This window comes from Neovison vison, chromosome 8, assembly GCF_020171115.1.
Source record: "Neovison vison isolate M4711 chromosome 8, ASM_NN_V1, whole genome shotgun sequence".
Classification (NCBI taxonomy): Eukaryota; Metazoa; Chordata; class Mammalia; order Carnivora; family Mustelidae; genus Neogale; species Neogale vison.
This window is the reverse complement of record NC_058098.1, coordinates 114,554,886-114,580,726: the sequence shown is the minus strand read 5'-3', so window position 1 is coordinate 114,580,726 and position 25,841 is coordinate 114,554,886. Positions and strand designations below refer to the sequence as shown.

The following is a 25,841-nucleotide window of genomic DNA, read 5'->3' as shown; positions in this document are numbered from 1 at the left end:
TGGGGCACACTTGAGCTAACTCCTGCCCCATGGCCAGCTTGGCCTTCCCTGACCCCATCAGTCCTTGGCGACCCCCTGCCTCCTCTCCACTCTAGCTGTTCTGCCTACATGTGTCTCTGGATATAATCACTACAGTAATATCATATGCCCTTACAGAGGTGGGTGACCAGCTCAGTGAGGAGGAGAGTTCAGGAAAATAAATGGAGGGTAGAGGGTACATGTACTGGGAAGGGGCTGACAAAAGAAAAGGAATACAGTGTTGGTACTGAGAAAAAATAATAAGCTGTATTTTCCTTTTTCAGAGCTACAAATACTGGTTTGATATCTGAGCAATTTTCTTGCTTTCACTTCTTACCTAAGAGTAGGGGATATTGGGGGGGCGCCTAGGTGGCTCAGTGGGTTAAGCCTCTGTCTTTAGCTCAGGTCATGATCTTGAGGTCCTGGGATTGAGCCCCGCATTGGGCTCTCTGCTCGGCGGGGAGCCTGCTTCCCCCTCTCTCTCTGCCTGCCTCTGCCTACTTGTGATCTCTCTCTCTCTCTCTGTCAAATAAATAAATAAAATCTTTAAAAAAAGAAAAAAGAGTAGGGGACAATGGGAATAATAAGGAGACACAAGGATTTCTGTTTTAATCCTGGTCCTGCGACTGCAGATCATGCTTGGGGGGGTTGGTTATCACTTCTTCCCACTTTCTTCGGCTTCCAACAGCCCATACACTCAAGTCTGAGGATAAATCTCAGTCGTTTCAGAAGTCGCTTGGGAAAATGAAACACGTAGGTATGAGTGAACAACAGCTGGCTATCTCAAAGCACAAATGGAAATGGTACACACATCTTCTGGTTCTCTAACAAATGTACCGAAGACAGAGCATTTGGTTTTGCAGACCCTCCCTGATATAAAACCAAAAACTCCTATTTTTATACCAATGTGGTTTCAGAAAATCACCACAATGCACAAAAGCCATTCAAGCATCACTGTCATTTCGCCTCAAGTTTGTTATTAAACCTGTTTGGAAATGGCTGAAAGAAGAGACTATATTTCTTTAAATTCCTTCTTCTCTTAAATTCCGTTCTATTTTCCTTCTGTCCCAGGACTTACTGGAGACAACAGCATATAGGAGCATTCCTTCTCCAGAGATAGTTCAAAGTTGGATCCCAGGTTCTTAAGTCTATGGAGTCCAAGTTTGCATCCTGTAGTAGTTCTGTACAACTGGAGCCTCACACGCCTGCATACTTCGGCATGGCTCACAGCCTGCCTCAATTGGATCCATATGACAAACTACAAAATATTCTCGCATAACATCTGTTTGTGTTATGACGCTGCTTTGAGCAACTGTCATTTCTTTGTCTTGCTAAGTAATTAATTCAAAATTATATAATGAGACCATCAAGCCCTGTCAAGTCCTCCCTCGCAGATTCCCTCATACCCATCCCGTTTTCCTCTTGCCCCTGCCACACTGATAACCATCACGCTAGGCTAGGGCTGGCCTCCCAAACCTGTCCACATCCAGTTATCTTACACGGCCTCAGTGTTGCCAGGACAATAAGCCTAAATTACCTCCGTACAAACCACATTCCTTCATTCAAAATAAAGCCAAACACATATCAGCCCTTCAGTGGCTCCCAATCTGCCAAATAAAAAACCAAAGAACTTAGCCTCACATTTAAGACCTTTTATAATCTGGCTCCAATCCAGATTTCCCACTGGAACTCCATATTCCCTTTTACTCTCCAAAACTAGCCTATTCACTAACTCCTCTGTTCCCCCCAACACACACACACACACACACACACACACACACACACACACACCCCTTATCTTCCTGCTTCCAGGGTTTTGCTCATACTGTCCACCTACCTGGATGCCCTCAACCACTGCCCTCCTCTTGACCTATTCAAGTACTGCCCTCCAAAGCCAAAGGCAACATCCTATCTTCACTATCTACCATCCTATCTCTACTACCTCTTTGATCTCTATGTAACTAGGGCTTTACAAGTAACTCACTTGCTATTTCTTTGATGCCTTGTACTCTTGGCTAGTTTTGCTCATGTTTGCTTCACTAGACTGTACTAGCGGGTATAAATGAGCCTCTCTGGTGATCTGCTGCTACTGTTTCATCCTCTGACTCGCAACTATGTGCACAGCAGACAATTAGTATCTACATTTGATTGACGAACTGGTTAAAGATATTATGCATTTGCTCACTCACCAAATAATTACTGAATCCCAATACGTGCTAGGCACTGTTACAGGCACCAGGAAAATATAAACAAGCCATACAAATTAAAAACTTCTGCCTTCATAGGATTTACATTCTCAGGAAGGAGAAATAGAGTTTTGGTTTTTTATTTTTTTCTTTTCAAAGTAAGCTGTAAAAATGTTAGAAAGTGCCAAGTGCTCTAGAGAAAAATCAGGAAAAGAAGGAGTATAAGGCAGGATGGAAAGTGGGCTGTGATTTTACGTAGAATGATCGTGGAAGGCCCCTATGAACAAGTAACATTTGAGCAACAACTTGAATGAGGCAATAGAGTGAGGTATGCAGATATCTGGAAGAAAGTTCTGGACAACGGGAGAGCAAGTGCTAAAACCCTGAGGCAGGAACTCACCTAGAATATTCAGGGAAGAACAAAGAGGCTAATGTGAGGTGCATAAGAGGAGTTCGGCTGCAAGAAGCCCTGCCAGCCTTTCGGGGAGTTGGGCTGATACCACTAGGGAATGGAGCAGAGGAATGACAAATCTGACTCACATTTGAAAGGATCCACTTGGATGGTCATTGAGAATAGGCAGATGGGAATAGGACAGAGGCAGAAAGACCAGTCAGGATAATTTAGGATGGGGATGACCTTGGGAACAAAAGTCTTGAGGAGGGGTAGAACAGCATGTCAGACCCAGATGTTAACTTGGAGGGACACATGGGGAGACTGAGGGAGCAATTAGACAAAGGGGTCTAGAGTTCAGGAGAGAAAATGGGGCTGAAATCCACATTGGGGAGTTATCAGTGTACAGACGGTATCAAACTATAAGAGCAGATGAAATCCAGGGAATGGCTGTAGACAGAGATAAAGTCCAAGCACTAAACATAGTAACCTGTCAAGACTGAGAAGGAGGAGGGGCGCCTGGGTGGCTCAGTGGGTTAAGCCGCTGTCTTCGGCTCAGGTCATGATCTCAGAGTCCTGGGATCGAGTCCCGCATCGGGCTCTCTGCTCAGCAGGGAGCCTGCTTCCCTCTCTCTCTCTCTCTCTCTCCCAGCCTCTCCATCTACTTGTGATTTCTCTCTGTCAAATAAATAAATAAAATCTTTAAAAAAAAAAGACTGAGAAGGAGGAGCCTGTGAGGCAGGAGAAAAACAAGGAAACCGTGAATGCGTCTGTTGAAAAGAGACTGTGTGCTTGAGAGAGTAACCCATGTTTGTGAGGAACATGGCATTGACTTAACTTAGATTACAGAGGCTAAGGGAGGGAGTTTATTTTCTCACTCCTTAGGGTAGCCGTGGTTGGGCAAATTTTAGGCAGGGGTGCTAAGATAAACAAGGGTAGGATACAATTTTCCTAAAAGTAAAAATAAAATTTTGACAACACAATATTGAGTTCTGTTTTCTACCAGCCCCCCCCCCAAATGAAAAAAGCCTAGCGATAATCAAATGAGAACAGGGTTTGTCAATCTTGGCACTACCGACATTTGAGCATTTGAGGCCGGATAATTCCTTATCTTGGGGGGCTCTCCTGTGCATTATGGGATGTGTAGCAGCAGCCCTGGACTCCAACCACTAGATGGCAGTAGTAGACCCCTTCACCTCCCCGTCAGAAAGTGGCAAATGCCCCTGCAGGGCCAAATCCGCCCCACCTGACAACCACCAAGTTAGAGCAAGAGGTCCATGAAAGCCAAATCTCAGTATACTTGAAACATCCTAACTGCTGAACGCATCTGTTAATTTCTGCTGATCATCTAATTCTGCTGATAATCTCTTCCCCAGACTTCTTAACAACTGGCTGATTTGGGAGGTTCTCACTGTATTCATTACCCAGAGTGAAGAAAGCAAGCAAGTAGCTCAAAACTATACTTCTAATTTTTTTTTCAATATAAAAGATATGCCCCAAATCTACCCAGTTCAAAAATGATCATCTCTGCCCACACTTGTTCATAGCAGCACCTATTCATAGGAGCCAAGAGGCAGAAGCAACCCAGTGGTCAACCACAAACAGATAAACAAAAGGTGGTATATCCATCACAGTGGAAATTCTGACACATGCTACAACATCGGCATTATGCTGGGGAGTTTGCTCGTCACAAAGGGACAGATACTGTTATGAGTCTACTCATCTGAGGTACTTACAGTAGTCAAATGCAGAGAGACAGGAAGTAGGATGGTTGCCAGGGACTAAGGAAAGGGGAGACTAGGGAGCTACCATTCAGTGGGTACAAAATTTTAGTTCTGCAGGATTAAAAAAAAGGTGTAGAGACGGCGGGGAGTGATGGTCGCACAACGATGGGAATGCGCTTCACGCTGCGGGACGGTACACTGAGACATGGTGAAGATGATAAATTTTATGTTATTTGCTTTCTACCACAATTTAAAAAAAAAAAAAAAAAAAAAAAGCACACAGGCTCTGCGGTCAGACTGTCTTAAGTTCCAATACTGACAAAATGCTCAACAAGGTATCTGGGTCATAGTAAGCGCCTCAGTAAACAGGAGGAACTGATTACAAAGTAGTATTTTCACCGGAATTCTACCAAGTCAGTGTGCATGTCTGTCAGGACCCACGGTTGACAGTAATGTGTGCATTTGATTGGTGAAATAGGAAAACAGTTATAAAGAAAGCATGGTTTAAAAAAACGATCATTTCTGACAATAAAATCATTTTACCAACTGAATATCATTAAGCATGAAGTAAGGTTAATTTCTTGCCCCTCAAAATTAGGCCCTCTCCTGTGGATCTGTCCTATCTATTTTAAAGATCCAGACTCTTTTTGTACTATTTTTTCAAACCTCAAAAAAAATTTTTAAACATTTAAAAATGTGTATATATATAGACTTTTTCTTAAATGATCAATAATCCATTCTAGATGTTACCTTGTTTATATGAGTTTTGCTTCCATTATTGATTTCCACAATCCCCTGCCCAGTCCTAGAGCGACAGTAATTCAGACTGCCATCCATTTCATCCTAACATATCTGCTGGAAACAGAACCTAACTACCATAGCTGCATGTGTATTAAGGACAGTGAAAGGAAAGAAATAACAAAATAAAACAGACAAGTCAATAACAGAAACACAACAGAAAGCATCTAAAAGAAAACCAATGTTCTCGCTGATGAGCAATAAACAGTGATCGGCAGAGGCTCCCTTCACAGCTTGCAAAGCGAAACTCACTAGGTAGGAGGGCGGGAAACAGGTACTTGTTCAGTTAGAAACCAAAGCAAAGAAAAACCCAAGTGCCCAGAGCAGACGGGGCTTTCCTAACAGTCTCACCTGCATGGGGTTGATCTTCACCGAGCGCTCAAAGCTCTCCACACATTCTCTGAACTCCTTGTTCCGCAGATGAAGGAGGCCTTTGGAGCGCTGGGCCCGAGCGCTGCGGTGGCGGGACAGCTCCCAGGCCCGGTCGTAGCAAGACTGGTCTCGAAGGACATCTCCGAGCAAGCAGTATAAACTCGGCGTTTCTTTCTTCTCCAGCTCTTGCCTAAGGATTTCTTCTGCCTAGAAATAATGAAGAAATAACTGAACTGCTTAGAGTGACAAATGGCTATTTTTTTTTTTTAAAGCACATATACATCTTTATCCCACAGGATCCAAATGTTTCTTTTCAAAGTTTGAGATAACCCACTTATTTCCTGCATCTGAGACACAGGCAGAGTAAGAGAAAACAACTATGGTACAGGTGAAAGAGAGGAACAACAAGAACAAGGAACAAGAAGAGGCGAATGCTGCTTTACTGGCATCCGGAATTCTCCAGAATCCTCCAGGAAAGAAAGGCACCAAGGAGAGGTGACAGCAGCCTCTTGAGTTCACCTCTACCCAACAGCAATGAAAAATGGGTTTTTCCTTTTTTATGTTATTTATTTGTTTGTTTTGTTTTTCCTTTCTTAAAATGGCATGCTCAGGGAGGCTGGGATTGCTAAAACATTTATAAAAGAAGGAGGTGGGTACAACTTCATAGTCCCTGCTTTTTCTCAAAGATAAAAATTGCCATCATGAGGCCTCCAGACAATCCACTCACTTTAGGAATTAAAGACCATCCTCAGTATATGGCACAAGCTTGGGTATGACTCGCAAAGGTCCACCTCATCAGCTGAACTAATTCTGGACTTGTTACCCCTACTACTCCACTCCCCCCTGGCCCTTTACCCCCTGTTTCTGATCAGTTTCAACAGCATGCTGGCAGCTCTGCTTTCCATCCTCACACACAAACACCTTCCCATAAACAGCAGTGGAATCACCAGAGATGCCAAGACAGCCAGGAAGCCATCCTATTGTAGTTAACATGATACTTTAGGATTCGTGATTTACATAGCTGGCAATCTTAAAGTCAATATAGTTGATTCGCTTTAGGCTGCACACTGCTAGAATTCTTAAGCAGTCCAATTTTTGCAAAGTCTTTTTAAAAAAATGGTTGCATATTGCACTGTACATTAACTAAAATTTAAATAAATTTTTTTAAAAAGGTGGTTGTGCTTCTCAAAGGATCTTTGGATGCTAGCTCCTCTGCACTTCTGCAGGGGTTACAGGGTTATGTAGGCTTTTTAGGCCTAGTCTGAAAAGGGAACCAGATTTTATTTAACAGTTTCCAAGGAAAAAGAGTTCTAAATCCCAAATAGCCAAAATACACATGACATTTTCAAATAACATCCATGTAATTCCTCTATAACAGATGACACAATAGTTATTACTATTTAACCATAACTCTGTAAGGTCATCTAAGTGTCCAACACATGTATATCTACATATACGCCTACAGTATCCAACCGAATTACGTGTACCAGACTGCAGCCACGGCAGGATTTTTGCTGAAATGATCTTACAGTGTAGTTGAAGGCATTTCTCCTGGTGATATGGCATTGAAACCTGATATCCACACCCTCCCAGAAATTCTGAAAACTATCCCTGCAGAAAACAAACATTTGTGACTAGCTATCTAATCTAGTTGGATTTGAAGACATGAGGAGCCAGCGATCATTAGCGGGTGTAACACTGGTAGTCCATGATGTCCAGCAACAAAAGAATTTCTTAAATTATCACCTGTGGGAACTCAGAATAAAGCACCAACCTAATGTAAGGCTTCTGTGAATTATGTGATAGGACCCTGAGGCTACCAGATTGTGAGGTGAGCTGGCCACTTCTAAGTTCACTGAACAGCTCAACAAAGAAAACAATGTTCAGTATTTTAAATCCTCAAGGTCAGAAAACCAAGGAATGTCTATGATTCCTAAAGGAACTTCTTTTCCCTTGTACCTGCCAACTTAGGACAGACAAAACTCTGATGTAGACATTGCTCCTGCATGACTGCTGACTGACAATACAGGACAAAGTCAGTTTCACTAGATCTGTGTGCAAGTTAAGGCATTTGGTTGGGTTAATCAATTGTTTTAGCCATTCATTTTTCTCCCTCTACTGCCTTTTAGCTATAAAAGGCATTTGGTTATTTTTCGGTGATTGCTCTGCTGCTAATCATGCACGTCTTCAATTTGTCAAAGTTCATGTAGAGTTAACATTGTATCACCTCACCTTTTTCATGTCACAAGTGGCACTGTCAAGCCCTTCCTAAATTTCTGTTCCACAGAAACAATGAAAGAGAAGTGATTCCTGTTGTTTTCAGCCACTAAGTTTTGATGTGGTTTGGTTCGCAGCAATAGTAACTGCAATGATTGTTTAAAACAGGAGGGTTACTCTAGTACTACTGCCTTCATCTTGGTCGGAAGAGGCCATGAAAGACAAAGACCTAAGAATTTAACTAAGGACATTGGGGATGAGTCAGATAATAGAAATCTCCAAACCCTACTGAGTTTCCAATACCAGTGAAGCAGTCCTCCCCTATCTGTTAAGACTCGTGCTACTTTGCTTAAAGACAACAGAATGACTTACTGCACCTCAGGGAGGTACCCTGCAAGAGAATGCCAATTCCCTTCATACCTCCCCCTTCCATCCCTTACCGCCTCCATACATGTAAGTAGACTTTTACACGAAGAGAACCACAAGGTTTTATTATTTTCTATAGGGGAAAATCTTGGATCATGGGGAAAAGGAGATTCTAAGGGGGAGAGACCATAGATAAATTGTGGATTATGATTATAAGCAATTAAGGTACTCATCAGAAATTTCTGATTCACAGGACTAATTCAAGCAGCTGATGATGGTTCTAAATTATTTGCTTGACTGCCAGACTAAAACCTGGACTCAAATGTAGCCAAAACTAAGCTGAGATGCCAGAAATTCCTTGGTGTGATGTGGAGGAAAGAATCCAACAATTTAGGAAGAAAAGGCTGTTGTCAGTTTATTATTTACAACCTTTCACCCATCCCAATGTCCTCCAAGAAGGCCCAGGGGATACTCCTTTCATCTGGGCTTTGAGAAATACATTGTATACAGAGCATAAGCATTTTTGAAAAGTGCTATATAGATGCCCTGTGTAAGCTGGGGGGGAAAAACTTGAAGATTCCTCGGTTGAAATGAGCTTCCTAAGCTCAGTGGGGATTGTCAGAATTCAAGGTAACAGACAGCTGATAGCACTTAACCCCTGGAAGAGGAGTGTAGTTGCTTGCAACAGTCACAGCCAGAGTAATAACGAAAATAGTGCAACAAGAATGGACCTTAGGTGGTGCCTGACTGATCAAGAAGCCTTAGGACCAAATTATATGTACAGCCAACTAAGTCCAAACTTGATCTATATAAGATTTAAAAAAAAAAAAAATCTAGGTTTGGACACCAGACATCTGACCCAAGTCACCATTCTAAAACACTGTTTCTTACCCAATTGGGAGAGAAATCCTTGAGGGATTTCAGAGTCAGAGCCTCTTTAAAAAATTAAAGAAGGAAGGAAGAAGGAAGGGAGGAAGGATGGAGGGAGGGAGGGAGGAAGGGAGGGGTGGGCCAATACTGATGAAGAAGGACCCCACTATAATGTAACTATCATATGAACAATTCTTCTCTTGTCATCCCCAAAGACATAAACTTTAACATTTGCCAGGTAATTCTTTCCTGAGGGAGAAGAAACACCTGTCTTATCAGGATTGGTAAGTTCTTAGTTAATGCTATTCCTCTGGGACCCAGAACATCACCATGATGAGTCAGTGGGTTTATGGGAGTCAGTAGATCCCATGGTAGGCCTAGTAAATCATATGTACCACTATGTCAACTTGCTTCAGCTGGAAACTGATTCCCCAAATCCCTTCCCCTTTAGACTTTGCATTACAGTTGGTCAGTGGGGAATTTGTTGGGGATCTGAAAGGCAGAAGTAAAGCAACAGCCTTTACTCTTGGAAGGTGGTTGTGGCTAATTATGTTGTCACACAAGATGCAAAAGATGCCCTGTGGATTCCAGCTTGTCCTTTGCTCTATGTATCCAGCCTATGCTTCTAATTGTGGACCCTGCCAACCAAAAGAAGTCCCAGGACCACCATCAGACATTTCACTGGGGACCCACAGGACTGGCAGCTACGTACAGACAACAGCTTTCCACAAATCTCTCCACAAGGTCCTCTTCCATGCTTCCATTTCAACGGCTGGAAGGCCTCAGCTTCTATGATTCCCTAGTGAGTTCTGACTTAGCCACTATGCCAGTGCTTCGTGTGGTCTGGGAAATGACTTCTTTCCCTGATAACTTCTCCTCCCTCTTCCAGAGCTTCAGTTCTCCAGCTCTCCCCGTGTCTGCATAAGATCTAATTCCTTTAATATGCCCCTTGATGACATCCCCGAACTACTCAAAGTGGCTCTGCTTCCATCAACAAAACCTGAATGGTACAATTTTTTTCTCATTTTTGCCTTTTACACTCCTTATGTGTCCTCCCATCTGATAATGATTTACATATTGATTTTTATCCAATATGCATTAAATGTATTATCTCAATCAGAGAGTAAGTCTGAGAGGTAGACATTAATATGCCCATTTTTAATACAAAGAAATAGAAGTTTATATTCCTTGGTCAGCTGGTCATTCCAAAACAAAGAGATACTAAGTTTAAAAATGGGACCTTAATTTTAAGTTCCATACATTTCCTATTTTTCACGGGTGGGTATCAGCAAAAATGGTGGTCTAAGAACCTCTGAAAATTCCCTACTCCATAAAAGCAACAAGAAGACTGGCAAAGAGTATTAGAATTAACTTTTTTGGTAACCCTGGAATTGATCATTGATAACCCTGGAAATCAACCAAAAACTTGAAATAATCCAGACAATGTTTATTCCACCCCTCCCCCTAAAAAATGCTGATATCTTGGTAAGATTACCAAGTTTGTGTGATTTTAACTTGCACCATTCCTGTTCCATTTTCTCCAACTCTGCAGTAGCCTTGAACCAACAGCAGGCAATCGTGGTGATTGGTGGCCTGGCAGCCACCAGAGGGAAAAGAGTGGGATTAGAGCTCTTCTGAAGTCTCATTTCCAAAGAACTGTCATTATCTGACCTGGCTGGTGGTTGCTTAGAAGAATCCACTTGCAAGGCTGTCTATGACTGAGTTTATCCAGTGATAAACCTCTGAGTTCATCCAGTGAAAAGGTTGTCTAATTGTCTAAAACAATTACAATGGGTTAATTTTGTAGCTGTCTCAAGTGGTAAATAAAATGTGGGACAAACAACAGGCTAACCAAAAAACTTAAAAATGAAAAAGGAAGTAAGGAGTACCTAAGGGCTTTGAAAGGCTCCAACGTATTCATGGGAATCCAGAAGGCATGTGTAGGGTGCTGCACATGTTCAGGATAAGACCTGAGAAAGCTGTAAGCTCTCACCTCAGGCTGACTCAGAGGCTTCGCACCAGAAGTCAGTGAAAGCTAAGACAGGGCTGTTGATTGCCTGCCTCAGTGTTAGAAGCATGCTCCCAACACACACATACACACACACACACACACACACACAGCCCATCAGCAAAGACTGGGAGACCTGTTGATTCTGGCATTCAAGGAATATTCTGTCCAATCATTAGCTGACCATTATGCTAACCAACCTGAGACTTCAGTGGCTGCACAGGACAAAGAACATCGATTTTACAGAATTAATCAAGAAATATCACTAAACAAACAAACAAAAATCACAAACAGCAATAACAAACTGATTTCCAGAGTTGTCACATTATATTATTTAAAATGTCCAATTTTCAACAACAATTTATAAAAATATGCAAAGAAGCAAGAAAGTATGGCCATAACATAAGAAAAAAAGCAATTAATAGAAACTCACTGAGGATTCCCAGATGATGGGCTTAACAGGCACTTAAAACATACTATCCTAAATGATCCCTCCGATCCTTCTTACAAGGACTAAAAAAATAACACAAACACACACACACAAAGTAGTGATACCTGCCTGGCTCAGTAAGTAGAGCAGGCAACTCTTGACCTTGGGGTTGTGAGTTCAGTTACTTAAAACTAAAATCTTAAAATAAAATAAAAAAAAAAGTAAAAATGACAAGGGAATTAAAATGGCACAGTAAAAAAATACCCATTTAACCAAAAAGAAGGCAGTAATAAGGAAAGAGAAAAGACATAAGACATATAGAAAATAACAAAATGACTAATATACATCCTACATTATCGGTAAATAAATTAACTGTAAAAGGATTAAGTACAATAATCAAAGGCAGGAATTGGCAGAAAGGATAAAAAAATGATCTAACCAAATGCTTTCTACAAGAGACACACTTTAGATTCAGACACACAAAAGGGATGAAAAGGAAGAAAGGAAAGAAGGAAGTGGAGGTCAAGTACACAGGAACCAAAAGAGAGCTGGACTGGCTAAATTAATAGACAAAATTCACTTTAAGACTAAAATTTTTAATAGGACAAAGAAAGTATATTTTAATGATAAACATTTATCCATCAAGAAGACAAAATTATAAGTAGACATTCACCTAACCATGAGACCCAAATCAGAGGAAGCAAAAACTGACTTCTCTAAAGGGAGACATACACAATTCATCAATAATATTTGAAGACTTGACTTTCCAACTTTGGATAACAGATATTATAGTTATATAGAAGATAGAAATAGAAGACTTGAACAATGTTATAAACCAACTAAGCCCAAAAGACATCTAAAGAACATTCCACCCAACAGCAGCAGAACACTCTCCAGGATATTCTGCATATTAGGCTGTAGACAAGACTCAGTGAATTTGAAAGGACTTAAGTCATACTTAGTATCTTCTCCAACTATGATGGGATGAAATTAGAAATCAATAATAAAAGGAAATTTAGGATGGGTATCGAGGAGGGCACGACTGAGATAAGTACTGGGTATTACACTGAACTAATAAATCATTGAACACTACATCAAAAACTAATTATGTACTATAAGGCTAACTGAGCATAAAAAATAAATTTTAAAAGAAGAAATTTAGTAAGTTTACAAATTCATGGAAATTAAATAACATAGTCCGAAATAACTAATAGGTCAAAAAAGAAATCACTGGGAAATTAAGAACATTGAGATAAATGAAAACATAATCTGATAAAACTTAAAGGATGCAGTGAAAACAGTGTTTAGAGGGAAATTATAGCTGTAAATACCTATTTTGAATAAGAAAAAAGATTGCAAAGCAATCATCTAATCTTTCACCATAATAAACTAGGAAAAAAAAGTAAACGCAACCCAAAGAAGCTGAAGGAAGAAAATAAGAAAGATTAGTGTAAATAAAAAAAGAAATAAACCAGAAGTTGGTTCTTTGAACTGAAATTACTAAAATCAGAAATGAAAGATGAGAAATTACTACCAACCTTATAGAAATAAAATGGATTATAAGGAAGTACTATGTTCCACAGGTATCCGATACAAAAAAACAGGATCCAAGGTTCAGAACTTCAGGTCATACCCTTTAAACACCTGCATGACCTAAAACTACCATTCTACAAATATTTATTCTACTTCTAACTGCACTGTAATATAGACTGTAAAGATCATGTTGTATGTCCAAAGACCTAGTGCTGGCAACCTTGCAAAGACAAATATACAAGTGAAAGATTAAATAACAATCATGAAAACCTTCACATTTGAAAATGCTAAGTTACTGAGGATTTCAAGTACTTCCTTCACCAACTCGTATCTATCTAAACTCTTACAAAAATGAGGAACACTGAGAGTGAGTGGTATGCAACCTCTTGTTACCAAACAATATCACTTCTGGGTATTCTATTCACTGGAACATGGGTCTCAAGGGCCAAAATGGGGTAGCTTCCTGAAGAAATTAACAAACACAAGAGCAGCTTCCTGGGCATGATGGCAGAGGAGTACAGGACTGAAATGACACCAGGTCGCAGGAATTCAGCTAGATAGTTATCAAACCATTCTGAACACCTACATACTCAACAAGAGATCAAAGAGAGGAAGAGCAGCAATTCTAGTAACAGAAAATCAACCACTTTCTGAAAGGTAGGATGTAGGGAGAAGTGAATCTGAAGCAATGGGAGGATGGACCACAGGGGGAGAGGCCAGCTCCCGGCAAGCAGTGGAGCAATGGAGCACAAAATCCCAACTTTTAGAAGTCAGCTCCACTGAGGGACATTGCTCCAGAGGCAAAGCGGAGGTGGTGTCCTCACGGGGACAGTGTAGTCTCAGGTCCTGCGGGGTCACAGAAGGATTGGGGGTGTCTGAGTGTAGCAGAGCTCACAGGTATCAGAGCAGGGAAGCCGGCTACATAGAGCCAAGGAGTGAGCTCTCAGCTTGGGGTTACCTTAAACTGTGATCCAACGCACAGTCGGTCCACTGCTCTTTGAGCAGAGACCCCACAAGTGGCAGATCCAGGGAGGCCCCCCCTGGAAGAGCAGAGTGGCAGATCAGCTGAGTTTGGAGACTCCAAACGGGGCTGTGTGCCAGAGACATAAACACTCGGTCACAGGCCAGGTAGCTCGGAGGGCAGCCGGAGACAGGGAGACGAGAGTGATGAGCACTTTTTTCCAAAGACATACTGGGGAAGGGAGCCCCGAGCTCTTGGCTCCTCCAGGCTGGAGACTGGGAGGCTTCCATTTGTATTCCCGTCTTCCAGAGCTCTATGGAAAGAGTTCTGGGAACAAAAAGTCCTGGGAGCTAACTTGAGCAGATTACTTAGCCAGCCCCTGGCAAGGGCAGCGCAATTCCGCCTCAGGCAAAGACATCTAAGAATCACGACAACAGGCCCCTCCCCTAGAATATCGGCAAGAACATCCAGCCAAGACCAAATTCACGACAACAGGCCCCTCCCCTAGAATATCGGCAAGAACATCCAGCCAAGACCAAATTCACTGATCAAGGAGAACGGTGGAATTCCAGAAGAGGGTAAAGCAAAGCATGGAATTCATGGCTTTCTCCCCATGATCCTTTAGTCTTACAAAGTTAAATTAAATTTTTTTAATTTTTTTTTTCTTATTCTAATTTTTTAAACTTTTCCTCTTTCCTCTTTTAACATTTTTGTAACTAGTTTATCTTAACAATTTTTTTTTAAAAAAGTCTTTTTAAACCTTTATGATTATAGTCATATTTTATCCTTCATTGTATTTAACCTTATTTTTTTATAAACATATAGAGTTTTTTTCCTTAAAAATTTTGGGAGACAGTTTCTCCTAATAGATCAAAATACACCCTAAATCTAGCACACAGCTTTGTTCTAGTCTCCAGCCTGAGCACATTCTCTCCCACTTTTGTTTTTCTTCTTTCTTTTCCCAAACAACTTATCTTATTCTTTTTTTAGAATTTTTTTAAAAATTTTCATCTTTACAGTCATATTCCACCCCTTCAGTGTGTTTACCCTTATTTTTGTATATATATAAGTTTTTCTTTCTTTAAAATTTTGGGAGGTAGTTTCTTCTAAGAGACCAAAATATACCCAAAATCAAGTAGGTGGCTCTGTTCTACTCACCAGTCATATACATATAATTATGTATTATTATATTATATTATATAAATTACTACATATATATTATATATAATATATATATGGTTTTTTTTAAATTTTATACCCCCTTTTTTCTCCCCCCCAGTTTAGGGTCTCTTCTGATTCGGTTAGCATTCATTGTTCTGGGGTCTTTGCCACCCTTTTAGTATTTTACTCTCTCGTTCATATATTCTTAACTGGATAAAATGACAAGGCAGAAAAACTCACCACAAAAAAAAAAAAATACAAGAGGCAGTACTGACGGCTAAGGACCTAATCAATACAGACATTGGTAATATGTCAGATTTAGAGTTCAGAATGACGATTCTCAAGGTGCTAGCTGGGCTCGAAAAAGACATGGAGGATATTAGAGAAACTCTGTCTGGAGAAATAAAATCCCTTTCTGGAGAAATAAAAGAACTAAAATCTAACCAAGCTAAAATCAAAAAAGGAATTAATGAGGTACAATCAAGAATGGAGGTTCTTACTATTAGGATAAATGTGGCAGAAGAGAGAATGAGTGATACAGAAGACCAAATGCCAGGGAATAAAAAAGCTACGCAAAAAAAAGACAAACAACTACTGGACCAGGAGGGGAGAATTCGAGAGATAAGTGATACCATAAGACGAAACAAGATTAGAATAATTGGGATTCCAGAAGAAGAAGAAAGAGAGAGAGGGGCAAAAGGTATATTAGAGCAAATTATAATAGAGAATTCCCCTAATATGGCAAAGGGAACAAGCATCAAAATCCAGGAGGCACAGAAAACCCCTCTCCAAATCAATAAAAATAGGTCCATACCCTGTCATCTAATAGTAAAACTTACTAGTCTAAGTGACAAAGAGAAAATCCTGAAAGCTGCTCGGGACAAGAAGTTGGTAACATACAATGGTAGAAATATTAGATTGGCAGCAGACCTATCCACAGAGACCTGGCAGGCCAGAAAGAACTGGCATGATATATTCAGAGCACTAAATGAGAAAAATATGCAGCCAAGAATACTATATCCAGCCAGGTTATCACTGAAAATAGAAGGTGAAGGAGAGATAAAAAGCTTCCAGGACAAACAAAAATTAAAAATTTGCAAACACCAAACCAGCCCTACAGGAAAGACTGAAAGGGGTCCTCTAAGCAAAGAGAGAGCATAAAAGTAGTAGTCCAGAAAGGAACAGAGACAAATACAGTAACACTCCCCTTACAGACAATATGACGGCACTAAATTCATATCTTTCAATAGTTACCCTGAGTGTAAATGGGTTAAATGCCCCAATCAAAAGACACAGGCTATCAGAATGGATAAAAACACAAAACCCATCATTATGCTGTCTACAAGAAACTCATTTTAGAGGCAAAGACACCTCCAGATTTAAAGTGAAGGGGTGGAAAACAATTTACCGTGCTAATGGACATCAAAATAAAGCTGGGGTGGCAATCCTTATATCAGATCAATTAGATTTTAAGCCAAAGACTATCATAAGAAATGAAAAAGGACACTATATCATACTCAAAGGGTCTGTCCAACAAGAAGATCTAATGATTTTAAATATCTATGTCCCTAGCAGAGGAGTAGCCAACTATATAAACCAATTAATAACAAAATGAAAGAAACACATCGACAATAATACAATAATAGTAGGGGACTTTGACGCCCCCCTCACTGAAAAGGACAGATCATCCAAGCAAAAGATCAACAAGGAAATAAAGGCCTTAAATGACACACTGGACCAGATGGACATCACAGATATATTCACATCATTCCATCCCAAAGCAACAGAAAACACATTCTTCTCTAATGCACATGGAACATTCTCCAGAACAAATCATATCCTGGGTGACAAATCAGGTCTCAACGGTACCAAAAGATTGGGATCATTCTACTTAAGAAAAAATAGGTCAACCAGGAAATTAAAGAAGAGCAGAAAAAATTCATGGAATCAAATGAAAATGAAAACACAACTGTTCAAAATCTGTGGGACACAGCAAAGGCAGTTCTGAGAGGAAAGTATATAGTCATACAAGCCTTTCTCAAGAAACAGAAAAGGTCTCAAGTACACAACCTAACCCTATACCTAAAGGAGCTGGAGAAAGAATAGCAAAGAAAGCCTAAACCCAGCAGGAGAAGAGAAATAATAAAGATAAGAGCAGAAATCAATGAAATAGAAACCAAAAGAACAATAGAACAAATCAACAAAACTAGAAGCTGGTTCTTTGAAAGAATTAATAAGATTGATAAACCCCTGGCCAGACTTATCAAAAAGAGAAAGGAACCAAATAAATAAAATCATGAATGACAGAGGAGAAATCACAACCAATACCAAAGAAATATAAACAATTATAAAAACATATTAAGAGCAACTATACGCCAGCAAATTTGACAATCTGGAAGAAATGGATATATTCCTAGAGACATGTAAACTACCAAAACTGAACCAGGAAGAAATAGAAAAACAAAACAGACCCATAACCAGTAAGGAGACTGAAGCAGTCATCAAATATCGCCCAACAAACAGGAGCCCAGGGCCAGACGGCTTCCCAGAGGAGTTCTACCAAACATTTAAAGAAGAATTAATACCTATTCTCCTGAAACTGTTCCAAAAAGTAGAAATGGAAGGAAAATTTCCAAACTCATTTTATGAGGCCAGCACTACCTTGATCCCAAAACCAGACAAAATCCCCATCAGAAAAGAGAATTACAGATCAATATCCTTGATGAACACAGATGATCAATATCCTTGATGAAGGATTATTCACCATGACCAAGTGGGATTTATTCCAGGGCTGCAAGGTTGGTTCAACATCTGCAAATCAATCAATGTTATACAATACATTAATAAAAGAAAGAACAAGAACTATATGATACACTCAATAGATGCTGAAAAAGTACCCTGCATTCCTCAGTCTTCTTCCTCAGCCTCTCCAAAATGCTCTATATGCTCCTCCTCCTTCCACTTAGCCACTCAATTTACATAATTTATTATCAAATAAAAAACTATAAAAGATATGCCCAGTATACATAAATAAAGCACAAGGGCTTATAACATCTCTTGTGCAATATCAGAATGTGGGTGGCCAGAAATCTCCACAGAATGCAAAAGGTTTGGTATTCCTGGCTATGGGCTGCTACTTCCCTATGGGAAAATAGAGATGCATGTTTTTATAGACTACAAGAAACTTGTCATCTAAAGATCTATTAAAAAGGATAAAACAGGGTGCAGTTAAGTGTCTGACTCTTGATTTCTGCTCAGGTCTTGATCTCAGGGTTGTGAGTTCAGGCCCCATGCTAAAGCCTACTTAAAAAAAGGAGGGGGGGCACCTGGGTGGCTCACTGGGTTAAGCATCTGCCTTTGGCTCAGGTCACAATCTCAGGGTCCTGGGATTGAGCCCCACATTGGGCTCTCTGCTCAGTGGGGAGCCTGCTTCCCCCTCTCTCTCTTCCTACTTGTGATCACTCTCTCTCTGCGTCAAAAAAGTAAATAAAGTCTTTAAAAAAAAAAAAAAAAAGAGGGGCGCCTGGGTGGCTCAGTGGGTTAAAGCCTCTACTTTCGGCTCAGGTCACGATCTTAGGGCTCTGTGCTCAGCGGGGAGCCTGCTCCCCCTACCCCTGCCTGCCTCTCTGCCTACTTGTGATCTTTGTCTGTCAAATAAATAAATAAAACTACATTCCCAAACACAAAAAGGCATATATAAATGGGCAACTGGCTACAATTAAACTGGGTTGCTTGTGGGAATCCTGTTAGCTGCAAACCCTGAAGACTATTTCTCTACCCAAATATACACACATATCTAGGCTGTTAGAACAATCTGTTTTATTCTGTAACTGATTATTATTCTAATTATTATACTAATCATAACTAATTATTATTCTTAATACAATTTTGTGGCAATAACTACACCAAGTGAATCTCAGTGTAAAATGACATCAGCTGAGGCTTAAGTAGAACCTAGAGTCATGGCTGAATTCACGCTCCCCCTCCTGATAATGGCACTGGTAAGCCACGCTGCTTAGAGCAAGGGTCCCACACTCAAATGCCCAGAGATTCTTGCCAGTTTTTGAGATTATGAAGCAGGCTGGGGAGTGAGCCCATAAAAGATAGAACCACTGCTGAACTCCATCCGCGTAGCACAATAACGTGGGAACGTGGCCTCGTGTTTCCACATTGTTTGATTCTTTAAGAGAAGCCAAACAAAATACTTCTAGCGATGTCAGATTTAGGGTATTAAACTTCCGCCTTTAGTGGACAGCAAGTGAGCGTTCTCCTGCCCTGCAAGCATTTAGGGGCCGTTAGTCAGAAAGGCAGTCCAAACGCGAGCACTGCTTACAAACGTAGGACTCTGAGCAAGGTACTAGTATCTTGAGAGTCTGTTCTTCATTTGTGCCTCACCTACAAGAATGAGGTGTGAAATCCCCTAGCTTTTTGTCAAGCGCACAGTTAGCCGTAAGCGAATGTTTGTGTTCTTCCTCAACTCTCTCCATTGGAAAACCAGATTAGAAAGTAAGATGCCTGAGGTTTCACTGCTAGAAAGACAGAAGTAAACAGAAACAGCTTCTAGGGATATTACAATTTTCTGTAAATAGTCACGTTGGTCGACTGTGTATAGTTCCTCCCACAGAAGAAATGCTGTCGTCAACTGCTGAGTAAGTGATTATGTACCTGAGTCGAGATGACTAGAGGAAGTGAGGTCAAAGGGGAAAGCTTATGATCACTACAAAGTTAAAGTTAAATTTTTCCGCATAAGCTAATTCAACTAAACATTTTTTTTTATGAAAGTGTGTAGAGAATCATGGGAGGAGATCCCATAGATCTCCGAGAAAAAATCTGTACAAGATACCAACTGAGTGGACTATGCTTTAGAGAAGGACAGCAGAGGGAGAAATATTTAACTCTCAATACGATGGCCAGATAGAATCTGGAATCTGGACATAATTCCATCTTAGCACCTGCTCTATTATACTAAAATATTCTATTCATGCGGATCTGTAGTATCAGGCTATAAGCTCCTTGGAAGTAAGTTCTGTCTCTTACTTCTCTTTGGTATCCACTGCTGGTCCTTCCTAAGGATCCACCTAAGATCCTTAGGAAACACGAGTAGCCCTTTGTGACTTTAGTGTGATTTTCAGTTGAATTTATCCAACATTTATAAATTCAACTGAAAATCACACTAAAGTCACAAAGGGCTACTCGTGTTTCCTAAGGATCTTCAGATTTTAAAGACATAAATCATTCTTCCCAATGGGAATAGAGGGAGAACTCCTTCAGGGGACATGACCCAGCTGACATCAATACTGAGGATGACTAAGACGGACTTACCTAACAACAAGTTAGTTCTAGTGAACAGAGAGGTCACACAGCAGAACCTGAATTTCACAGCCCTTATAACTTAAGTGGCCATACCTAGGAAATGGTGCACCTAGGAAATGACTTGTTAGGACTAAGAACATTGAGAAACAACCTTTTTTACCGATATGTGTAAAAATGAAGTTCAATCTCTGGTGAAAAGGGAGATAAAACAGTTCAGGAAAAGTATTCATCCTCCGGTCAGAGCAATCATCAAAACCAAGTGCCCTTGTTGGCTGTGATGTATGCCCTGATTTTGTGAATGAGCGAAAGTCATTAATAACTAGAATGTGTGACAAGAGTGGCCTGGCCCTCAGCTGATGTGACGTCTGCTCAGTAGAGAGGGACTATGAGCAGTAACCAGAAGGAGCCCTCCTGGCAAAGAGTGGAGGCAGGAAATGAGCTCTAGACCCAGATGGGAGCTGGCTACAATGGGTGTCTTTGAGGACTGCAGAAATGACAGCCTCAGGCTTAACGGCTAGAGGCTTGTTCCAAGAGGATGGAAAAAAGGCAGGCTAAGAATTTAAGGTCCCTCTAGTAGTCAGATCTGGCCACTTGACAACAGCTTTAGGCTTAAAAAAATGTGTTTGTGTGATTGTGTGCATACAACTCAAACAACTTTGGGTGTCATTTATTCCAGTCTTCTCCCCAGTGGCTGAGCAAAAATGCATCCTGATGTTTGCAATTACAGAGGCTGGCTACCAAAGACAGGCAGAATGGGGGCGCCTAGGTGGCTTAGTCGGTTACACGTCCAACTCTTCGATTTCTGCTCAGGTCGTGATCTCAGGGTCGGAGATCAAACCCTGCACTGGGTGTGGAGTCTGCTTAAGATTCCCTCTCCTAGCAGAATGGCAGTTTGCTCCTCATATAAATTCTGGTCTTATAAGCAGTAAATTAGAGGTGAAAAGCACAGAATGCTTCATCCCGCCCCGGTAGTTTGCCCCCTAGTAACCTTCTTCTATGCGGCAGTGCCTGGTCCTATCTCCTCTCTCACTGAGCCAACGGCTCACTAATTGCTTTTTACATTTATGTGTCTGACAACACCACATTCTGGCTTGATTTTCCAAAGGGAACTTGCCAACATAAATACTCCAGGTCCAAGATAAAACAGAGTAATTAAAAACAGGCCTAGTTATCCAATTAGCTGCTCATCTCCTAGTTGCATTACCAAGTGACACAGTCTATTTTGCCTCTTTTTCTCATTCAAGTGGGCACAACAACAGGTTTTGGCTTAAAAACTGAACATCTAATTTCTTTTTCTTTTTTCTTTTTTTTAAGATTTATTGTGTGTGTGTGTGAGAGAGAGAGAATGTGTGCGTATTAGTGGGGGGGGGCAGAGGGAGAGGAGAAGAGAATCTCAAGCAGACTCTGCACGGAGCATGGAGCCCAAAGAGGGGCCCCGTCTAACCACCCTGAGATCAAGACCGGAGCCGATACCAGGACTCAGCCACTCAACCGACGCGCCGCCCAGCCGCGCCTAGAACGTCTAATTTCCAAGGGATGAACAACAGCCCCAGTAAGAGGCAGGTATGGAGAAAGAAGTGTAAGTTTAAGAGAAAAGGAAGGTCTAAGCTCCGATTTCAAAATGTGACACTTACTAAAGCTAATCAGCAAAGTGGTAAAAACAATTCAGACTTTGTATGTTGTTACATTAAAGAGATTATTAGAGTAAAAGATTAAAATGGGAGGGGAGAGATCTCCTAATTTGTTCTTAGATAGAGAATACTTGGCAGGAGCTGGAGAAGTTTCTTTTATCATATATAAAGTGCAAAGGGAGTATCTACTTGGAGATTTGCTTCAGTGCAATAACAATTCATAATGAAAGCCTACAGGTCATTTAGCAAATATTTTGAAGACTTACCATGTGCCACGCCTTCGCTACGTGTTGGGGAGACCTCTGTAAGTACTACAGCTTTTATACTATACAAAACAGCTTACAGTTTACTAAGTGAAGTAAGTCGGCAAATGGGACATCTCAGTAGTTTGGGTGCCACAGGAGCACAGGGAAATACCCCAAATCTGAGAGGGAGGTAGCCGGGAAAGGTCACTATGGAAAGTAATCACCAAAGAAAAACTTGAAGAATAAGTAGGAGTGAGCTGTAGGACAAGTTCAGGATGGGCAATAGCACATCAAGTCCAAAGGTGAAGCAATGCTGCAAAGTCAAGAAATTATAAGTGGTTTCAATCTTGTGGAAATTTGAGCACAACCTCAATGAGCAAGTACTAAGGGGGATGAAGCAGAGATAAAAGATAAGGGGAAAATGCAGTTAGCCCTGTAAGCAGGAGTCAGATCATCAAGCGGTCTGTAAACCATCCACGCTAAAGAGCTTAATCCTGGAGACAAAGGGAGTTAACTGAAGAGTGGGAAAGAGCTGATCAGATTTATTTTTCAGGAAGATCACTCTGACTGCAGTGTGGGAAAAGAGTGTGGGAAATCTTTTATATCACATAAAGAAACTAATTTAGAAGAAACCTTCCCCGAGGTGCCTGGATGGCTCAGTCGGTCGGTTGAACATCTGACTCGTAGTTTCGGCTCAGGTTATGATCTCAGGGTTCTGGAATGGAGTCTCAGTCAGGCTCCATGCTCCTCGAGGAGTCTGCTTGAGAATTTCTCTCTCTCCCTCTCCCCCTACCCGAGCTCTCCCCAGCTTATATGCTCTAGCTCTCTCTAAAATAAATTAATTTTAAAAAAAGGAAACCAGGGTGCCTGAGTGGCTCAGTCATTAAGCATCTACCTTCAGCTCAGGTCTCCTGGGATCCAGCTCCACATCAGGCTCCCTGCTCGGCGGGAAGCCTGCTTCTCCCTCTACTGCTCCCCCTGCTTGTGTTCCCTCTCTCGCTGTCTCTGTCAAATTAAAAATAAAATCTTTAAAAAAAAAAAAAAAGAAGAAGAAAGAAACCTCCCTCCCACCTCCCCGCAATACCCAAACCAACTGCTAAGAGAATCTCAACTGTTTTAGAAATAAAACATTTACTTGTAACGTAAAGGAAAAATTTTAAAGAGCTAATGGCTACGATGGTCTGCAAACCACAGCAAAATAAAAGATAAAGCTCTGTAATCTCGGGTAAGCTTGTTTGCTAGGAACAAGAGGAAAAAAGAGAGGTCCTCCCCCTTACCATTCCACTCCCTTTATGCCTACCTCCCGAAGGCAGTTCATACCAGCTCAATCTTTGTCTTTCATTTAGGGACCAAATTTGTGCACCAAAACAAGAATTTGTCCATAGGCTTGGGGAAAGTGCTAGAAGTGTGCCAGATAACTTTAAAAATCTAAATGCTAACAGATGAGAACCAGTTCTGATCCCAAGGTCAAGCAAAATTAATCGACGCTATTTTGCCAGTGGTCATTAAATAATGAGAATTTCTGTTAAGTAGCGACGAAATTAGAAAATCTGAGACCCTACAGTAATAGGGTGCAAACACAGAACACGATAATTAGAATTAGATACTTTCTTGAATTTGCCTTTTAAAAATAAATTATGCCAGTAAGCACTAAATGCAAGGATTAAAATTTCGCAAACTTCTAGTTAAATCAAATGTGGTGACAACTACTGGCACATGACCAAATACTAAAAGAATCTCAGCTGTTTTAGAAATAAAACATTTGCTTTCAGCTTGAAGCAAAACTTTTTAGGGTCTCTGGTTAAACTGATCTGCAAATATAGCATAAGACTAACAGGTAAGGGAAATCTTTTATGTGACAAATGAAATGCTTAATCAACCCTTAAAATAAAAAATTGGGGGGATGTTTGGCTGAAACTCACAAAAGACTTTAAGACAAGGTAAATGACTATACATTCCTAAAAATTAAGAAAATTTTCTAGAATAATTAGAAATTATTCTAGAAATGGAAATTAATCATTTTCATAAGACAATGCTTAGAAGATCATATGCCAATTAAAAAAACAGTAATACAGTGGCGCCTGGGTAGCTCAATGGTTAAGCCTCTGCCTTCAGCTCAGGTCATGATCCCAGGATCCTGGGATCGGGCCCCACATCGGGCTCTCAGCTCAGCAGGAAGCCTGCCTCCCCCTCTCTCTCTGCGTTCCTCTCTGCCTACTTATGATCTCTGTCTGTCAAATAAATAAATAAAATCTTTTAAAAAAATACAATAAATAAAAAAACAGTAATACTACAACCACTTTAGAGGACAGAGTCAAATCTATTCTTTGAAAGGGATCGATTCCTTACTTTTTTGTTCTGCAATTAGAGAAAGTTTCAGCTTTCCACACTTTCTAAAAATAATTACATAAATTTAGTACTTCAAAACATGCTTGGGGGGGTGCCTGGGTGGCTCAGTGGGTTAAAGCCTCTGCCTTCAGCTCAGGTCATGATCCCAGAGTCCTGGGATCGAGCCCCGATGTTCTCCACTTCTCGGGGAGCCTGCTTCCCCCCTCTCTCTGCCTTCCTCTCTCTCTGCCTACTTGTGATCTCTGTCTGTCAAATAAATAAATAAAATCTTTGAAAGGAAAAAAAAAACATGCTTGGGAGCATAGAAGCTTGGAATTCAACTTAATTATTTCAAAAATCACTATTTCCAAAACTACTGTAATTTTATATATACTGCATTTATTTAGTGACCAGTGTAAAGGACTAGCATAGTGAAGAATGACACAATGGAAAACACAATCAGACTGAAAATCAAGACACTCATTCACCCACTTATTCCTTTGTTAAACAGCTGAATCCTACTTTAGTGCCAAGCTTACAGACACTAAAAAAAAAAAAAAATTAAAAATTAAATTCTCAAAGAAACATACTATATTTCATCAAATTTGGGACACTATCAATCATGAGACAAACTTCTAACTAATAAAGAAAAAATGCTTTCAAATAAATGATGACATAATGCCTTGAATGAATCACATCAGCATCTCATTGCTTTGATATTTTTAAAATTCTATTCAGAAAGTCTGGTAATTTTCCTGCCTTTAATACATTGCTTGACATTTTAAATGGCAACCTTTAAAAAAAAAAAAAATATATATATATATATATATACATACATACACACACATACACACACACACACACACACACACACACATCTCTACAAAACACAGCTTCATCTACTAGGGGTGTCCTTTCTTGGCTCCCATAAAGCACTTAGTTGTTATTTTTGAAGAAAAGCAAATGAAACTGTGATGATTTCCCTAAAGACAAATGCTTACTTCACAAATACAAATTTACATCTCTCTACTTTGTTTCTGTCCTTTTCTGTGTATTCAGTGACTTTTTTGTTTCAATGCCAAATCATAATAAAATCTTTCATGAAGTTATTCTAAATGGCAATTATATCTACCATATGTAGCAATGATACCACGTACATAACTGTTGAAACGACGACACTAAACAGAACTGGGACTAAGTGCGGACAAGCACCGGCAATGACAACCGGTCCACACGGCCACCTGACAGCCAGCAACTGGAAGATAGATAGCATCAAGAGTGAGACACAT

General features: G+C 40.4%; 1 protein-coding gene across 1 annotated transcript in view; it reads right to left on the bottom strand.

Annotated features, from left to right (window-relative positions):
- The window catches only part of TTC27 (tetratricopeptide repeat domain 27), a 171,123-nt gene that overhangs the window by 51,978 nt on the left and 93,304 nt on the right, over positions 1–25,841 (bottom strand). The window contains exon 13 of the mRNA XM_044261742.1: positions 5,469–5,696. Coding sequence (XP_044117677.1) covers positions 5,469–5,696 — 228 coding nt within the window. The remainder of the gene's footprint in view (positions 1–5,468; positions 5,697–25,841) is intronic.